Source organism: Halichoeres trimaculatus, unplaced genomic scaffold (assembly GCF_033239565.1).
Source record: "Halichoeres trimaculatus isolate MK-OKI-2021-1 unplaced genomic scaffold, fHalTri1.1 fHalTri1_scaffold_12, whole genome shotgun sequence".
In the NCBI taxonomy this organism is placed as follows: Eukaryota; Metazoa; Chordata; class Actinopteri; order Labriformes; family Labridae; genus Halichoeres; species Halichoeres trimaculatus.
In genome coordinates, this window is record NW_027437190.1 from 30,570,076 (window position 1) to 30,586,685 (window position 16,610).

A 16,610-nucleotide genomic window follows, 5' to 3' on the forward strand; every position below is an offset into this window, starting at 1 on the left:
GGGGAGAAGATGGACTGCAGGTGATGCAGCTGCTATTTTTAACCCAAGGTCCCCGTCCAAGAGTGAGAGCAACGTTCACATCCTCTTTGTCCTTTTCCTTCTTTCCTTTCTTGGAGTTTCTCTCAAACTCCTCATTTTAAAGGGAATAGGGATATGTTGGTTACAAAAAATGACTCCAAGTTTATTTAAAAGAATCTCTGACAAAGGCTTAAACACTTTTAATTCTTTGTAGCTGAATAAAAAGCTACAGATAGAGTTTTTTCTGATTGATAGAGTAGTTTCAGCATGAAAAAACCATAGAGTAAAAAAAAAAAAAAAATGGACGTCATCTTGCTCGGTTTGGAGTGAGGTTGCCACAAAAACTGCTCCCCCTGGTGGCTGGCTGCAGTATAGGTCAAAAAATCCGGCTCTCCAGTCATTCCAGATGGGCTGTGGTCACACTTTCCAAAATTAATACACCTCGTAGAAATGTTTCTCACATCTGATTGTTGTAGTGATATTAAGGTCCTCTTTTTTTCTGAAAAGTTTCATTTTCATTAGTTATAAGAGGTTAAAAACAAGGTTTTACATCACTTTTAACGATGATTGACAGCTGCCTTTCTTGTGTATATTTTTTAGAGATTGTAAAATATGTTGGGGGGTAGAGTCAAGAAGTGATTAGACCCTCAAAAGAAGAAAAAAAAATATATTTTTGTCACCTGGCTACACTCAAATTCTCCCAGAATCCTTCACAGTCTCTACTGCGCAGACTCTGGCTTTACAACTGCTTCAATCGATGTGCCTGTGACAGGGATGTTTTGGCTTCAAAACCATACAATGGTAAATAGTGAAGCCTCGCTGTCCACACCATATACAGGCTATGGAAGAAACAGGCTGGAAACAGGCTCAACTTGCAGGGGCAGAAATCTCTCAGTACAGTGCTGCCAAAATACTATGTAGATGTGTGTTGAAATATAAGAAAAGAAAATGGTTTACATGGAACAACGATATATACACTACACTATTTCTCTGTGTCTTTCCTCTCTCTGTTTTGGTCCCTGCAGACAGCCCTGCAGCACAATCAAGCTGCTGGTAGCTCCAGCTTTATGTTGCAACCAACAGGGGATACATCTACCTCTTTTTTTTTTTTTTTCTGACAGCGCCACTAGGCATCTGTCATCGCGCCTTTGAAGGTTGTGACGCTGCAAAAAAAAAGAAAAAAAAAAGGATGAGAGTGTGCTCCCGGCTCGTCGTAATGAATGTTTCACAGAGCGTGTGAAGTCTGCACTTAACGAGTCGCTCGGCCCAGTTTCTGCTGCGACTGCGATACCCGCACAGCGACGGGTGTCACTGACAATCCGGCAGAAGTGTGGGGACTGTGTTTTTGTTTTTGTGTTTTTGTTTGTTTCGGGGGGCTTCTTGGATGGTTGGATGACACAAATGAGGCCCGCTGGTTGTTCTGTGACGTCTCACCGAAAATCTTGAGAATGTGATCGTGCCAAGCTGTTTGAACTGAGGGATTCAGGAGGGAGAAGAAGTGCTTTCACTCTAACAAGCCTGTGGAGATTTGTTAGCAGCATTTATTCAGGCAGTAAAACGATACGTGAAGTGAAATTGAGGCATATTTTTTTTATCAGGAGAAGGAAACATAGGTGATGCTCATCAAGGAAAAGCAGAATGTGAAGCTGTCAGAGTCCCTGTGAGTACAGTAGGACAGCTTGTGTCATACAGTGAAACTCTGGCAAACTTTAAAAGAAAACTCCTCCAACTTTACTTGTCACAGATGGTACAACACATTGTGTGAAAAGAGTTGTGCAATGTCTGCTGTGGCTCTGGAAAAAGCTTTTTTAAGTTAGCGGAAACAGATCAAGTTATCTCAGCTTGGGCTTGGAAGTGACAAACTGGGAGCCTTAAGTGGAAATATAGTGTTTTTTTTCCATTTAATACAAAATATAGAGGGCAAAAAGGGTTATTGATTTTCTTTGCAGGAAGTAAGAGACCTTGTGTCTTTGGGTCCTGACCCATTGCACTGCAGGAGGTTAGATCCTCTGCCACTGCTGCACACACTTTAAAGGTTTCTTTGAAGCAGACATTACACTACAACAACACTACAAGTGTATTTTCATTTTTTCATTCATACAAGTTGTGCAAAAACTCAGTCAGATAAAGTTAGTCATGATTTTATTTTATTTTTTTGCTGAAATGTTAGTTTGATACAGAAATCAATAATTTGGCTTTTTTTTCACCTTCTTTAAGATTTCGGGTGCTTTGGCCGAAGTTGTTTGGACATATGTGAGCACAGCAATCATAAATAAGCAAGCCAAAATAAGCAAGTCAATATTTCTTTGTAGAGGCCGTCTTAGCGTTTTTGCAATCAAACCCTGAAGTAGAGGTGTCCCAGTCCGATATTAATATCGGATATCGGTCCGATATCAGCAAAAAAAAACAAATATCGGTATCGTATCGGAATGCATCTAAAATCTCCGATATAAGCACTCCAATATAAGCAGTCCATTCCAGACTCCGCTCCTGCTGTTTTTATTTGATATATTTAGGTTATTTTCTGGGTTTTCTAATTTATTCTTTATTTTATTCAATTACTAGTATTTTTTATGTTTAATGTTAAAATTTCTGTTACCCGTTGGTTAATAATGGATGGGTCAGTTTTTCCTCATACCTACTGTTGCTGACTACTGTTCTTTGTTTGAATGATATCACTGAATCTGAATCAATTACAGACATGCTACAAAATAAGTAATAAAAGTATGCATGTTTAATGCTGATATCGTATCGGATTAATATCTGTATCGGCCAATACTCAATGCTGCAGTATCGGTATCGTATCGGAAGTGAAAATGTAATATCGGGACATCCCTACCCTGGAGCGGTTCACTTACAGTGAGAACAGAATCAAGACAGAAATGTTGCTTATGGTTCCCACCTAGCTTTACATCAGCAAAGGAGCTGCTCCTCGGTGAGATATCTCAACTTCCACAGGTGTACAACCAATAGAGTTTAAAGATTTTTGTTTATATTTGTATCTGTGAGCTCCATTTTTGCTAAGCATGTCTAGCCATTAGTAATGAGATGGACTGTTTGCACTAATGGTGTAAAAAAAAAAGTCAATTAGTGGGATGCATAAGCCAAGTTAACGCCTCAACAAGCACTAAAGTTAATGGTGGTCGACCCCCCCATTACAGGCTCTAACTGCAGGATTACCATACCTGTCAGGCTGTTTTAAAGATCTTCATTTTTATGTCTGTTTATGCAGGGTACACATGTTCAATTGCAGCTAACACTAAAGCCTCTGGTCCCTTCCATAACAGTACACTGCCTGTTTTTCAAACCACACACTACATTAGTAGTGCCTACTATTTTAGCCAAAATTCAGTGTGTAGTAGTATGTGAAAACTTGCAAAATCTGCAGTACGTCCTTGTGATCCAGGAAAATTTCTCAGTATGCAACAGACCAGTCTACCTGGCATACTGTTTCCCACAATGTACAGCGCTAATACTGTTTGTCTGAGCCGGTGGCAGGTTTAAGTGGATTACCACCATCTACTGGAATGAGTCTGTATTACAACTACAATACAACAACACTAACACTAACGTTAGATGGTCCGTGAGATAGAAGTGAAATGATGCAAAAAGAAACACAAGTAAATCTTGTTACTTCCAGCTATTAAAGAGGCGTTCACTTCTGCAAATTCATTAAAGCCCATATAAACCACTAATTCACTTTTTTAAACCATACGTGGATTATACTCAAGGTTATATATATATTATATGCTAAGCGCCGCCCTGTTGGTTGTGACTACCTGTTGCAGCAGCTCTCTCTTCTTTGTCCATTTATTGTGATTTTTTCATCTCTTTTTTTGTCATCTTAATATTTGCAGTGGGTCATTAGTTTGTATGGTTCATTTGTTGGTCATGGACACCAAACTGGTTTTGTCTTCAGTGATATTTTTACTACTTTTGCTCCTGTGTTTGTCTGGAGATCCTACATGTAGCCATGGCTGTATTGTTTACATATGAGATCATCTGTTAGCAGCCTTTAGCATGTCAATGCTAACTGGTGCAAGGCCTGATGTTTCCCCACAAGGTGAGGAGAAGAAGGTGAGGACGACGTGGTGGTTCTGAGGTTAGAGCTAAGAAGTGACGACATCAACCTGTCCTTACATTTATCTTTACAATTCTGCTATGATATGATTAACGAAATAACTAAATTGCCAAGATCTACCCAAAGTTTATGTTGTACATTTATAATAAAGGCAAAATAAAATCCATCAGCTGAAGCTCCATTTTCAGAAACTGAAAACTAGAGTAGTATACTACAAAACAGACCCAACAGCAGTAGGAAGTATGCAGTGCCTACTACATACTACATTCACATGTAGTATGTAGTAGGCGGTTTGGAAACAGCCATTATATAGCCATTACAAATATGTCCACTCCGCCATAAGTTGGTTGGATGTTTAAACTTCATCCTGCTCCACTATTCTGTTTTTTTTTTTTTTCGTTTTTGTTTTTTAGTTTATTTTGGAGCATTTCATGCCTTTATCAAGTGGGTGGGACAGATGATAGAGCACAAAACCTGTGAAAAAAGGGCAGGAGGTGCAATAAGGCAAGGGAAGTTTATTTATAAAGCACTGTTTGCACAAAGAAGAACTCAGAGTGCTCTACAGAGTGAAAAAACAAAACAGGAACATTAAAAGGAAATTTTAATAAGGAAACAAGCTTTAAAACATAAAAAAGAAAAATAATAATAATCAGAAACATCCTCTGGACAGAGAGTTCTTCTGAACCAGCACTTGCTCTCCTTCAAAATCAAACAACATCAAGAATCCATTGTCATCTCAATCCTTTATTTTCAAATGTGTACAAGTAGTTTTTTAGTCCTTCTACAGACTTTTTCTCTGAAGGTCCTCACTGAACTTTTCTTTGCCCTGAGAGACTGTTTCAAGAGTCCATGAACATGCAGCAGACGTCCTGCTTCAAGGACTATGACCTCTATCGACAGGGCAGGGGGTGTAACGTACAAGGCCAAGCTAGTGCCTCAAACCATGATTTGTTTTGTTGGTAACTGGCTAACATTACTTAGCTTAAAGCTGGCTTCCTTTAATGTAAAGTACAACCAGTGCATGTGGTGTTTGTTTATTTAAGATCTGAAAGCAACAAAGCAAATGAGCAACAGGTTTGAAAGCAGCTTTACTTTCATAGCTGTGTTCAAAGAGGACCTCACAGCGAGGATGTTAGCGGGGGATATCATAAATTATCCAGATTATTATTCAAAGAATTCAATCAAAAGGAATCAGAAGGCTCCCAAAACTCTTCCTACATGTTTCTTAAAAGTTATAATGCCAGATAAGACGCCTCAATCTGTATCCCAGGGTGGAGGCCATGTCAGAAACATCAGTGTGACAAAGCATTAGGAGCATTTGAATGCACACACACACACCCAGAGGGACATGTAAGTGCACTCAGAGGGAGTCTTTGCATGCACAGGGAAGCTGCAAGCACAGCCTTTAATACACACACCAGCATGCACGCATACACCCCGCACCCTCCCACACATCAGGTGTCCGTGTCAAGCCAAGAGCTCCTGCAGAGCCAACACACACCTACTGTTCGGTTCACGCATGTGGCCTGTGTAGCACAGAGAGGAAGAGGGCGTGTGGAGCTTCTTCCCCTTGTCAACAGGATGAGAGAGCGCGAGATGGAGGCAGGAGCAGTCGTCTCCTCGGGGCAGGCTCTGGGATTTCCTCCAGAGGACAGAGGAGGAAAATACAACACCATATAAATAGATTCTCTGCGCTCTAAATACTGACACGGCCTCAGCAGGGAGGGCTGAGGAGACGGGGGGCGGGACCAGATTTGCATTTGCACTGCTTTCTGCACTCACTGTGTTTTCTTTCATCCATGTGTATACTTCTCTTACTTAAGTGTTTGATTGTATTTCCCCCTGCCCTCCTACAGAGCAACAACAGCATTAACAAAGCCTCCTGATGAAGTGTAATTCAGTGATAGGGGTTATTTTTATATCACACATTTCAAAGACCCAGGCTTCAGTCTTTTATGTTTCATGAATGTAATTTTGTAATGTAGGCCGTCTGTGAGCGTGTGTGAACGCATGAGCACCCGAGTGTGTCGGGAGCATTTGTCCGGCAAGCTGGCTGTGTGAAAAGACTGAAACTGATTGTCCTCTCTCCCCCCTCTGTGGTGCCTGCAGGGCAGAGAGGAGCCAGCCAGTCTGCCCATCGTACAAACTACAGCTGGAGGAGTGTCTGTCTGCAGAGCAGGTGCCCACCCCAGAGCTCATCCAGGGCTACGTCAAGAAGGTAGGGCTGCTTTATAAATGCCAAGCTGAAGGTTTTGTCAGTTGGAGCACAGCTGGAAGGACAAACACAGTGAGACAAGGATGAAAGGGGAGAATCATGGCTGCTTTTCTTCCAAGTGGTGGCCTCGATGCATATTCAGACATCAAAGTCAGATCTCCAAAGCGTCTGAAACACCAGAATAAAAAACTGAGCCTGCCTCTGAAACTTAAATTACTTTATTCAGCATGACACTCTGTGTGAATGCTACCAAAGCTCATTGTTTGCATGCTCACAGCTGTGACTCAACCTGCATGCATCAAACTGCAGTCAGGCTAAAGCTTTTTAACAGCAGCGTGCCTCACAATCCTTCAGAAAATGAAGAACCCTGTGTCGGAAGATTGACAAAAGGATTATTACTATCTGAAAACACAACAACAAAAGATTCAAGGCTGGGTGGTGGTGAAGCGGTCACTTGAGGACATTCCTCAGGTGTGAATCAGCGGTAGCTTGGCGACTCAGATGTTGTTGATGTTTCTTTTATTTGTCAGCGGCCTCTGCTGCTACGAAAAGAAAAGTGGATTTGGTAGATTGTTATATCCTGCATGTAGCAGCATCCTTTCAGAACAGTTTCAGCTTCAGCAAAAAGATGAAACATGGTCATTGTTAGGAAAATGTTGAAATCTCACTTTGACATCAAGAGATATAATTCAAATCTCCGGCAATCTTTTCGTGCTGTTGCAGTTCACAGCGTTAAACATGAGACACACACGAATGATAATGTGCACAAGAATAAAAAGATGTTTTAATACAAAGATTCTGTCTTTGTTGTTGATCCTGAGTTGAACTGGATACAATAATTTGTAGTTTCTTTTAATCGTGATAGCTATATTAAAAGTAAAGATCTAGAAAGGGACCACAATGTGAGATTACTGAATAAGTTCCAGTTAAAGTGAAGTGGTGAAAGAGATGCAATCCCCTTGTTACAGTAATGGAAATGTGTTTCTGTATGTTGACAAGAAGCTCTGTGACGTTAAAAGCTTGTGTGAGAAGCCTTGAGCTTGTTATGAAATGGGTTGAATATAATGTTGATGCCTCTGTGTGACATATAAAAGTAAACAAACCATCAGGGACAACATATGTACAGTATACTGTGCTGATTAAGCCATTTTTTGTTCCTGAAGCAGCTTCCACAAAAGTAAATAGACTTTTTTTTAATTCTGAAAAAAAATTAAATAAGTGATGTGGTCGAATGGTCGCGCTGTGTGGAGTCTGTGGGCATCTTAGGCATAAGTTGCAGTGACACCTGTGGTTGAAATGGGTACTGCTTTTTTGGGGTAGGTACCTTTTACTAGGGTTGTACCGATCACAATTTTCTGTCTGATCACTGATCACTGATCTTTAAAAAGCCTGACCTGCCAATACCGATTTGGGCTGACACCGATTTTATTTATTTTATTTTATTTTTTAGTAACTGACAGCATATACCTTCAATATTCCAATCCTATTTTATTGAAAACCATTAGACAATACCTATGAAACAATAAATCTTTTTGTTTTAACTCAAACAACCAATAAAGTGTCCTGAGTTTTAGGTCTCAGAGCATAAAGCAACAATGGCTGGCTGTCAGACCTTCCTGGAGGTAGAGATCAGTTTCATATGTAAGGATGTGCCGATCACTGATCCCCCAAAATTAAGGAAATTGGTACCAGTCAATCAGCCGACCAATCGATTTGTGCATGTCTACCTTTCACATTTGAAACAATACGGTTACGATGCCTGGTACCTGGCAATCTTTATCTACGGTCGCCCTGAGAGCTCACAGCACTGCAACTTGAGAAAACACATGCAAAAAGACAAAACACAAGCAAATAAAGAAAACACCTTCATCAATTTGACAACATGTGTGCAGCATTTAAAGAACATACTGCAAAGACCACAACACAACACATTAGGAAATTGCACTGCAAATAGACAACAACATAACGGAAGTGTTTCCGGGGGACACTCAAAAGTGATGCACATGTCCTGATACACTTGTTGTTGACATGGATTTTCAGTCGCAGCTTTATTATGCTTCTCTTTCCATCAGTTGTGTTTAGGGATGGGTACCTTTCACATTTGAAACGATACAGTACCGATGCCCGGTACCTGGCAATCAGTATTGGTACTCAACGGTACCAAATTTTGGTACTTTTCTGTGTTTATGTGGTAAAAAACATAAATTTGTTTAATAATAAAATCTGTCTGTTTTTCAATTTAACATATTTATTCTTCAGTATATAACCCTGTAACACTGTGTTCATGTCCAGCATGGAAAATCTCGTACTCTTCCACTCCATCACAGTCACAAAGATGCATTTAGGTACCTAAACATGGTACCTTTCACTTTTACGTGACTTTGTACCCATTACTTCAGACAGAATTCAGTTGGTACCTACAAAAGTACCTAATTCGATATCCACCCCTAGTTTTGTTGGAAAATTAGGCAAAGAGTGTGCGTTTTTGATTTATTTAACATTGTATTAGAGAGATGTGACTGAAAATCTGTTAACAACAAGCATGTCTGGACATGTGCACAACTTTTATGTGTCCTCTGGAAACACTTCCATTCTGTTGTGTTGTATTTGAAGAGTGTTTTTCTAGTGTTTTATTGTGGTTTTTGCAGATGAAATTGATGAAGATGTTTTGTTAATTTGCTTGTTTTTGTCTTTTTGCATGTTTTTTCTTAAGTTGCAGTGCTGTGAGCTTTCACGGTCACCGTAGTTATCAGTACTCAGCAGAACCAATTTTCAGTGCTTTTGTGTGTGGTAAGAAATATATAATAGTTTAATAATAAAATGTCAAAGTTTCACAATTTAACACATTTATTTCTCAATATATAACCTTGCAATGCTGTGTTCATGTCTAGCATGAAAAATTCCCTAGTGTTCCACTTTCTCGCAGTCACAAGGATGCGTTTAGGTACCAAAACATGTTACTGTTTGATTTTCTATGAATCAGTACTCGGTACTACAGACAGTATTTGGTAATTTGGTGTCCATCCTTACTGCATTTCAATGTTAAGACTTTGTTTCCCACCAGCACCATCACCCACTGTCAAGGCATGATTCTTGCCAAGGTGTGCATTCGAACATATGGACAACACGCCTCCATTGTTACCGGTGTGAAAAAGAAAACAGATGAAATGAAAATATCCCTGCATCATGTTGCATGTTGGTGACACATTTTGGAGCTAAAGCGTGCCCAAAAGCATCCTGTACCTTTGACTTATCACAGCACACATTTTACTGAAACAGTAAAGATCAATAATTTGGTGCAGCCAACAACAGAACAGAACAAACAAGGGAAAGGTTGTTTTTTGCCATTTTTTTGCCATTTTACTTTAGGGGATGTGATGTGAATCATGACATCACATCCCCTTTGTGTTTAGCAATGAACGACAAATTCACAACTGTATTCTTCTAAAAATGGACACTTGCATTAAAAAATAACATGTTACGACAGGAAACCAACTGAAGATATATTTGGTACAAACTCTGATTTTCTAACTTAGCTCATGTGCCATGCTGCACTCAGTCAGTAGGGGGAGCTCCAAATGTTTCTGTGTCACTTTTGGATGGTGCTAACATTATCTATAATTTTATCCAACATAAGAGTCAAGCATCATTTTTCCTAAATACATCTTGAAATTCTGATTGCAGCTCTGTCACACAGTATTTCATCAGGCATGACACTGACAGTCCACTGAAGACAGAGCTGCAGTGACAAAGAAACCTGGTTATTAGGATCTTCTGTGCTATTGTCTGCTCAGACTAAAGATAATGGTGTGTCATCATCTAAATGATCCCATGGGACACCTGATGGGTGATAATACAATAAAAACAGAACATGTGTTTGACCCTAAAGACATAAATACAGAGAGAACAGAACGATGCTTCACAATTAACAAGCAGCTGCAGTCACAAAGGACGGTATCGCAGTCATTTTTATCCACACTGCACAGCTGACGCTCTCCATCCCTCTTCAAATAACACATTCTTCCTGCTGTAATTATTATGCACTGCAGGCTGAAAGCAGGTCACTCAGCGCCACTTGAGTATTATACATATTTACACATCTACAGTACAACTCAGACCCTACCTGACCTGCTTAGACTGAATGAAGCATGGAGATGGATTGACTTGGGCCCAGGTTATTTTCAAAAGGACTCTTGATTAAAGTTCAAGTAGCAATACAGTAATGAAATAAATCACGTTTCTAATTATGTGTTCATGCATATTTTCTGTTAAGTGCACAAACAAAACCAAAGCTTATCTCATAACGTATCACTAAACTACAACTACTGCTGTGTGTAGAGCTACAAATTAACTTTCCTCTGTCCACTTTTGTTTTTTTAAATGTCTAAATATCAACCCTCATCCTTTATTTGGGCTGGGGACCGGCAGAAGTGACCATAATGAGACACACAGTTGCGTGATTCATGTAAATGCAGTTGTCTGCTCTGGAGCAGTAAGAGGAGACTGCTGTGAGTGAGGAGGACTATCTGTCTGTGTTTAGGATAGGGGAGGGACTCACACATGCTGACCATTGAGGAGATCAAAACACGCTTTAACATCAGATTCTCCAAACTCCAGAAAAGTTGCAAGAATTGTCATCTTTACAAAAACTCACCAGAGGGGTCTGAAAAGTCATTAAATGTAGCGAGAAAGTCTCTAAGTTGGCAACACTTGGTTGCTGTTTTATCCTCCACCTTCTTACCGCTGTCATCAGAGCTCATACTGAGGCCCTCGTTTACATGACAACGTTTCATCAGAAAACGCTAAAACACAGTGAAAAAAATCTGCGTTTACATGGAAACGCTGATGGATTGAAATCGCTGTAGTAAGCATGCCAGGCCTGTAGTTGGCGCTATAACTGTCTTGTCCAGAAGCAGATTTTGGTAGATCTCCACTGAAGTAGAGTTGAGCCGATCATCTGGTGTATTGGAGAATGCTAAGAGCAGAAGTGGAGCAACAGATGCTCATTTTATTGAAAGACAGTCAGCAGATTCAGCAGATTCAGCAGCACAAGTCACAACGGTAGTGTTGTCCTGTTGTATGTGTGACGTCAGCGTTTCCACTAAAAACGCCAGCTTACTGTTTACACGGCAATGGTGTCAGCAATGTTTCAGAAAAATCCCACTCTGGAGGCCGTTTCCAAAGGTTTGCGTTTTAGTAAATGCAGGGCTGAAACACAACAATACTTCTGTGTTTCACCCTAAAAACGTTGTGTAAATTGCCCTCGAAACTTAAGTGCTCAGTGACAGCAGAACGACACATCACCACAGGTACACCCTCTAACTCTGACACTAACTGTCTTCTCTGCTCATCAAGTAAACAACACACAAGCTTCCCAACAACTGTTCCTCTGTACCTGCATTGAGCATGTGTATGATCGAAGCTACATGACTTATCGCTTCAAACTGAGCAGTAAATGAAGAAAGAAGAAAATCCTGAACCGAACAAAGCACATGCGCCCAAAACCAAGTGAAGGCTGATTTATGCTTGACGTGGTTTTGTGCGGAAGAATGTTGTCATCTTCGCACTTAAACCCCCTTGCCGGGCCCCTTTCGTGCTGAAAATTTCTGCCTCCCACACACTCGAAAATTTCGAACCTGCCGGACGGTGACGCGCAGACAAGATAGCTGAAGAACAGGATCTCCTAGTGGTCTAAATTTAGAAATACAGGCATTTATATGACTCTTCACACTGAGGCTGTATTCAGACCAGAAAAGTCCTTTGCTCCACTTGTTTGGTCCGGACCAAAAGTGGACTTTATTTTTTTTCATTTGGTGCGGTTCGTATTCAGATTGTACTTTTAGCAAGTGGACTATATTCTGTAAACACATCCACGTGTGTGACGATCTGTGCTCTCATTGGACAGCACTGACAAAGGGCGGCACACAGAATACAGACAGGAAATGGAGGTAAACGTGTGTGTTTGTGCTCTTATTAGAGCTGCAAAATCATTTTCAGTTTCAAGAGCAGCTCCTTCAAAGCAGGCTTAACAACACTGTTTCAAATTTTGGAACAGCGAAGACGAATGTGCGCAGCAAGGAGACGCTATGCTCTGCATGTCCTGACCCACAACATGCTAGCAACAGCGTGGCTAAACAGAAGACGGAGGATCAGGTATGAACCAAAGACTATTAGGCTACGGGGGCTTTATAGGCCCAAAAGGCACATGTATCCTGTAGTTAGTTCGGATGGACCTTGGTTTGTATTCAGACCTGCACCGGAGAACCACGAACCGCACCAGGGTTCGTTTGGAAGAGGACCGAGACCACCTCAAAAAGTGGGTCTCGGTCCGGTTGTTTGGTCTGCACCAGGGCTCGTTTGTGTCTATTCACACCTGCATGAAAAGTCCGCCCAAACAGTCCAGGTCTGAATACGCCCTGAGATCACTGTGATAACCAAGTGGTAAATAATTCATGGTGAGAAATTGCAGCCACCTGCGGCAGAGAAGAGGAATTGGTTGGAAAAATCTTACGACAGACACGTCATGTTGTAAAGAAAGGCAAACTTCTCAGACTCTCGTTTAGTATTCTGGTACACGTACACTTGTGATACACCGCCCCCTGCAGTTTGGGAGTAGACACCAACAGACGCTGCTCGGGGTGTTAAAAAGCATAAAAGCCTCATGTGTTCTCTTGTGCAGATCTCACGCTAACAAACCGTTCCATCCCTAGTTGCATGTGAGAAGTAGCCTGTGTGTGAGAACCAGTGAGTGTCTGAAGCGTTTTGAGTGGTCAGAAGACTAAAAAGCCTCTTTATAAGAGCCGTCCATTTACCATTTACAAATGAAAGTCAAGTGCACGTACCTGAATGTAAGTAGAGTACTTCAGCAGACACACATTTTCCATCTCTGGGTGAAAGCTATATCATTTGTATCATTGTAAAGTTTCCACTTTTCCTATTTTAAAACTTTAATCCATAAATCTCTCCCTCCAAATCGATAACTGTTTTCTAAATCTGTCCCGGAGACTTAAGCGAATGAGATGCTCTTTCTGGCTTATTTTAGAGTTAAGTATGTGGAATGGAAAATCCAGCTTTCCATTTGCTAAATGTATGTATGTAATAAACTAAAAGCTGTGTTTCACTGATGGTTCAAGGCTAATGTTAATTAGCAAACCAAATAGCTCGACATTTCAGTATTTTTCACGGAGAAGATGAAAGCAGCGAGTGGAGCCGGAGAGCTGAAATCACATTCACTGATCTGATAATGAATTGGCTCTGCAGCACATGTCACTGTTATGAATGCTCTGCTGGAGAGAGCCTGTTTGAAAGCACTTCAGATGATGTATACCAACACATCGCTCTCCCTCTTAGCCAGCCGTTATGCAGCGTCATCATGATTTAACCCCAGCTTCTTATCCGTATATTAGCGACCCTTATGTCAGGTTTTGAAGAGTCGTCTCTGAACTTTTCTGTACGTTTTGCCCTTCGATTAGACATGCAGCCGCAGTCCTGTAGGACCTCATTACTGTTGGTTATCATTTTAATCTAGTGAGCTGCTACAGGCCTGCTGGAGGAGGAGGAAGAGGCCATGCTAGAAATCTATTAAAAGGGAGAAGGACATGGTTGAGTGGAGGAGGAGAGCGTGGAGGAGTCTGTCCCCCTCAGCCTGTTTCTTTCTGTTTTTCTCTCTCTTCATCTTTTTTCCGTCCCCTCTCATTGTCTTTCCTTTCTCTTCCTCGCCGTCTCAATCTCTGTCTTTATCCCTCTGCCTCTCCCTCTGTCATCTCTTCCCCTCCACACTCTCTCAATCTCTTTCTCCCCCTCTCCGGGGTTTTCATCTTGACCTTCAGACACCTCCTCCTGGTGCCACTTTAATAACTTACGGGGGGAAATAGGAAATGTGGTCTCAAGTCAAAATTGAAATGGGTTTTGCTCTGCAGGCTGTTGATATTCTGGTGGCAGAATGAAGGAAGCTGCTCTGGAATATTTTTCATCAAGTTGGTGCTTGGCATCATTTCGGTTAATGAAGAGAAATGATGCGATGCAAAGTTTCCTTTCTGACCTCAAAACCTCATTTTCTTGATCTGGGTTCTCGGTTCTTTCTGAACCAGAGTAACTTGTCTTTTCATTTTGATTTAGACCTTTAGCAGATTGCAAATTTTGGGATTTCACCCTTCATTTATTTCGTTATTGACTCCGCAGAAAGTGTATTACACTTGATCCAGCTTGTATATTAGATTTGACTCTTAAAGGAACTAACAGTTCCTCTAAACACTTAAGCTCCTCAGGATCTAATTTCCTCGTTTTATTTCCCTCCAGCTCCTAGCTTTGAGCATTTTAACTGTCTCATTTTGTGCTGTGTCACTTGTTATGGTGGAAAGTACTAAAACAGAACAACCGACCCTGCATTTAAAACTGAATCCTTCTTCTGTTCGCCACAGAATGCCCAAAGGCTGTCCTTGCTAAGTGCATATTTTGCATGCAATCATTAATACAATGGAACTTTCACCCTCCTGCTCATACATTTCTGTCAATCTGTCTAAGAAGGGGACACAAGTCGCCACCTTCCTGAAATCTGACTATTCTATTTCATAACCTCCAGTACAAGACGCTCAGATTATATTCAGATACCCTGAAAAATGAAAGGTACAAGGTCTTTATAGTTTTTAAATCTTAATCATTTTATTGATTTTTGTCTTTTTGACTACTGTTATTGATGTCACCACTGCCCACGGTAATAAATCTAACAGCAGCTAACACGCAACAGAGAAGAGCTGAAAAAAAACATGCATCTGGTGTATTTCAACCATAAGACAGTGGGGTGCAAGTGCTCATGAGAAACAGAGTCCCTACATCTTTAACCAAATTTGTGGAAAACAAGTGTCATACCATCTGTATAGAGCTAGTAAGCTTATGTTAGCATGCTTATATTGTTAGGTTAAAAGAATATTTTCATGTTTTGGAGTGAGGTCATTTAAGGTGCTTGTGAATAATGAGTGTTTTACCTACATTGCTAAGGAACGCTTATTTCACAGCCAAAATAGTGCAAAATGATGGTATTAAATGCAACATTTCAATCATGTCGTGTTTGTTGGTCCGTTCCTATTTTACCATGTAGTTCTGAAGTTTTTGTGTTATGTACTTCAGAGAGCACAGACCTCCTTCAAGCATATTGTGATAGTCACCAACACTTCAGTCCTACTTTAATGTTATACTCCCTTTCAGCAGACTGTCTGCTACAATTTGGTGTTGGATGCAGGTTTGTACGATAATTTGTTACCTGACAGCGTTGAAAACTATGATGACCCAATACATATCTAATTTTCTAGATCTTAGTATCCAGAATATTGCCAGGATCTAGATCCTACTTTAACATCCATCAGAAATTAAGGTGACCTTGTCTTGTGTTGTTTTGCAAAGCAATCCAACCATTTATGGTGGAGTTATTTACACATATGGTGAAAACGGCTCTATCTGACAATGATAAAGAATTCTTTTAAAAAAATCCTGGATCCAGACGTTGATCCAGATCTCCTCCAAAATTGAATCACTTCTTCTTTATTCCATTTTGAACATTTCCTGAAAATTGCATCAAGATCTGTTTGTTAGTTTTTGAGTTATGTTGTTCACAGACAAACTCTCCCAAAAACACAACCTCCTTGGTGGAGGTAACAAGCTATGCTTTTAACATGAGAAACAGTAAATTCTTCTAACAATCTTGCAGCATTGTGAACATGTAAGCATGTTAAGATTTGCATTAAGCTCAAAGTCATAATGTGCTTCAGGCACCCGCAGTTTCATAGGGTAGTAAGGCTGTTCAAGCATATCACATGGTGCAGATTCAGTACTAAGAAATGTTGAATAACAATCATGATAAAAAAGATCTGAAGCAAATGTATTGGACTTAAATCCATAAAACTATAACATTACAAGCTAAAATAAATAGGGTAAACATTCAGTATCATTATGTTACACTTATATTTTTGCGATCTGTTTCCCTACCACCAGTCACACTCTAATACCTAAAAACCCACTGTAGTCTACGTCTCTGGTTTATGTTTCCATGATGGACTGCTGGAAAGACGTCTGGAGAAAAAAAATCTAATCTGACTTGTTCCACTTTGTCAGACGAGGGATTTGATTAAATTGAAATGATAATAACAATGCTACTAAAAATAACTTTGATCATTCCAGCCCTCCATTTGAATGTACTTTGCTATCATCTGCACAAACATTAGGCAGTCGAAGCCATTCATCTCTCCACATGCACTACCGTTAAATGAGATACAACAGTTGCTCCCTTTTATCTCTGCAATT

The 16,610-nt window shown here is 40.4% G+C and overlaps 1 protein-coding gene across 1 annotated transcript in view; it reads left to right on the top strand.

Moving 5' to 3' along the window:
* Positions 1 to 16,610, top strand: part of rftn1b (raftlin, lipid raft linker 1b) — a 204,086-nt gene that overhangs the window by 102,231 nt on the left and 85,245 nt on the right. Inside the window, exon 4 of the mRNA XM_074683789.1 lies at positions 6,209 to 6,317. Coding sequence (XP_074539890.1) covers positions 6,209 to 6,317 — 109 coding nt within the window. The remainder of the gene's footprint in view (positions 1 to 6,208; positions 6,318 to 16,610) is intronic.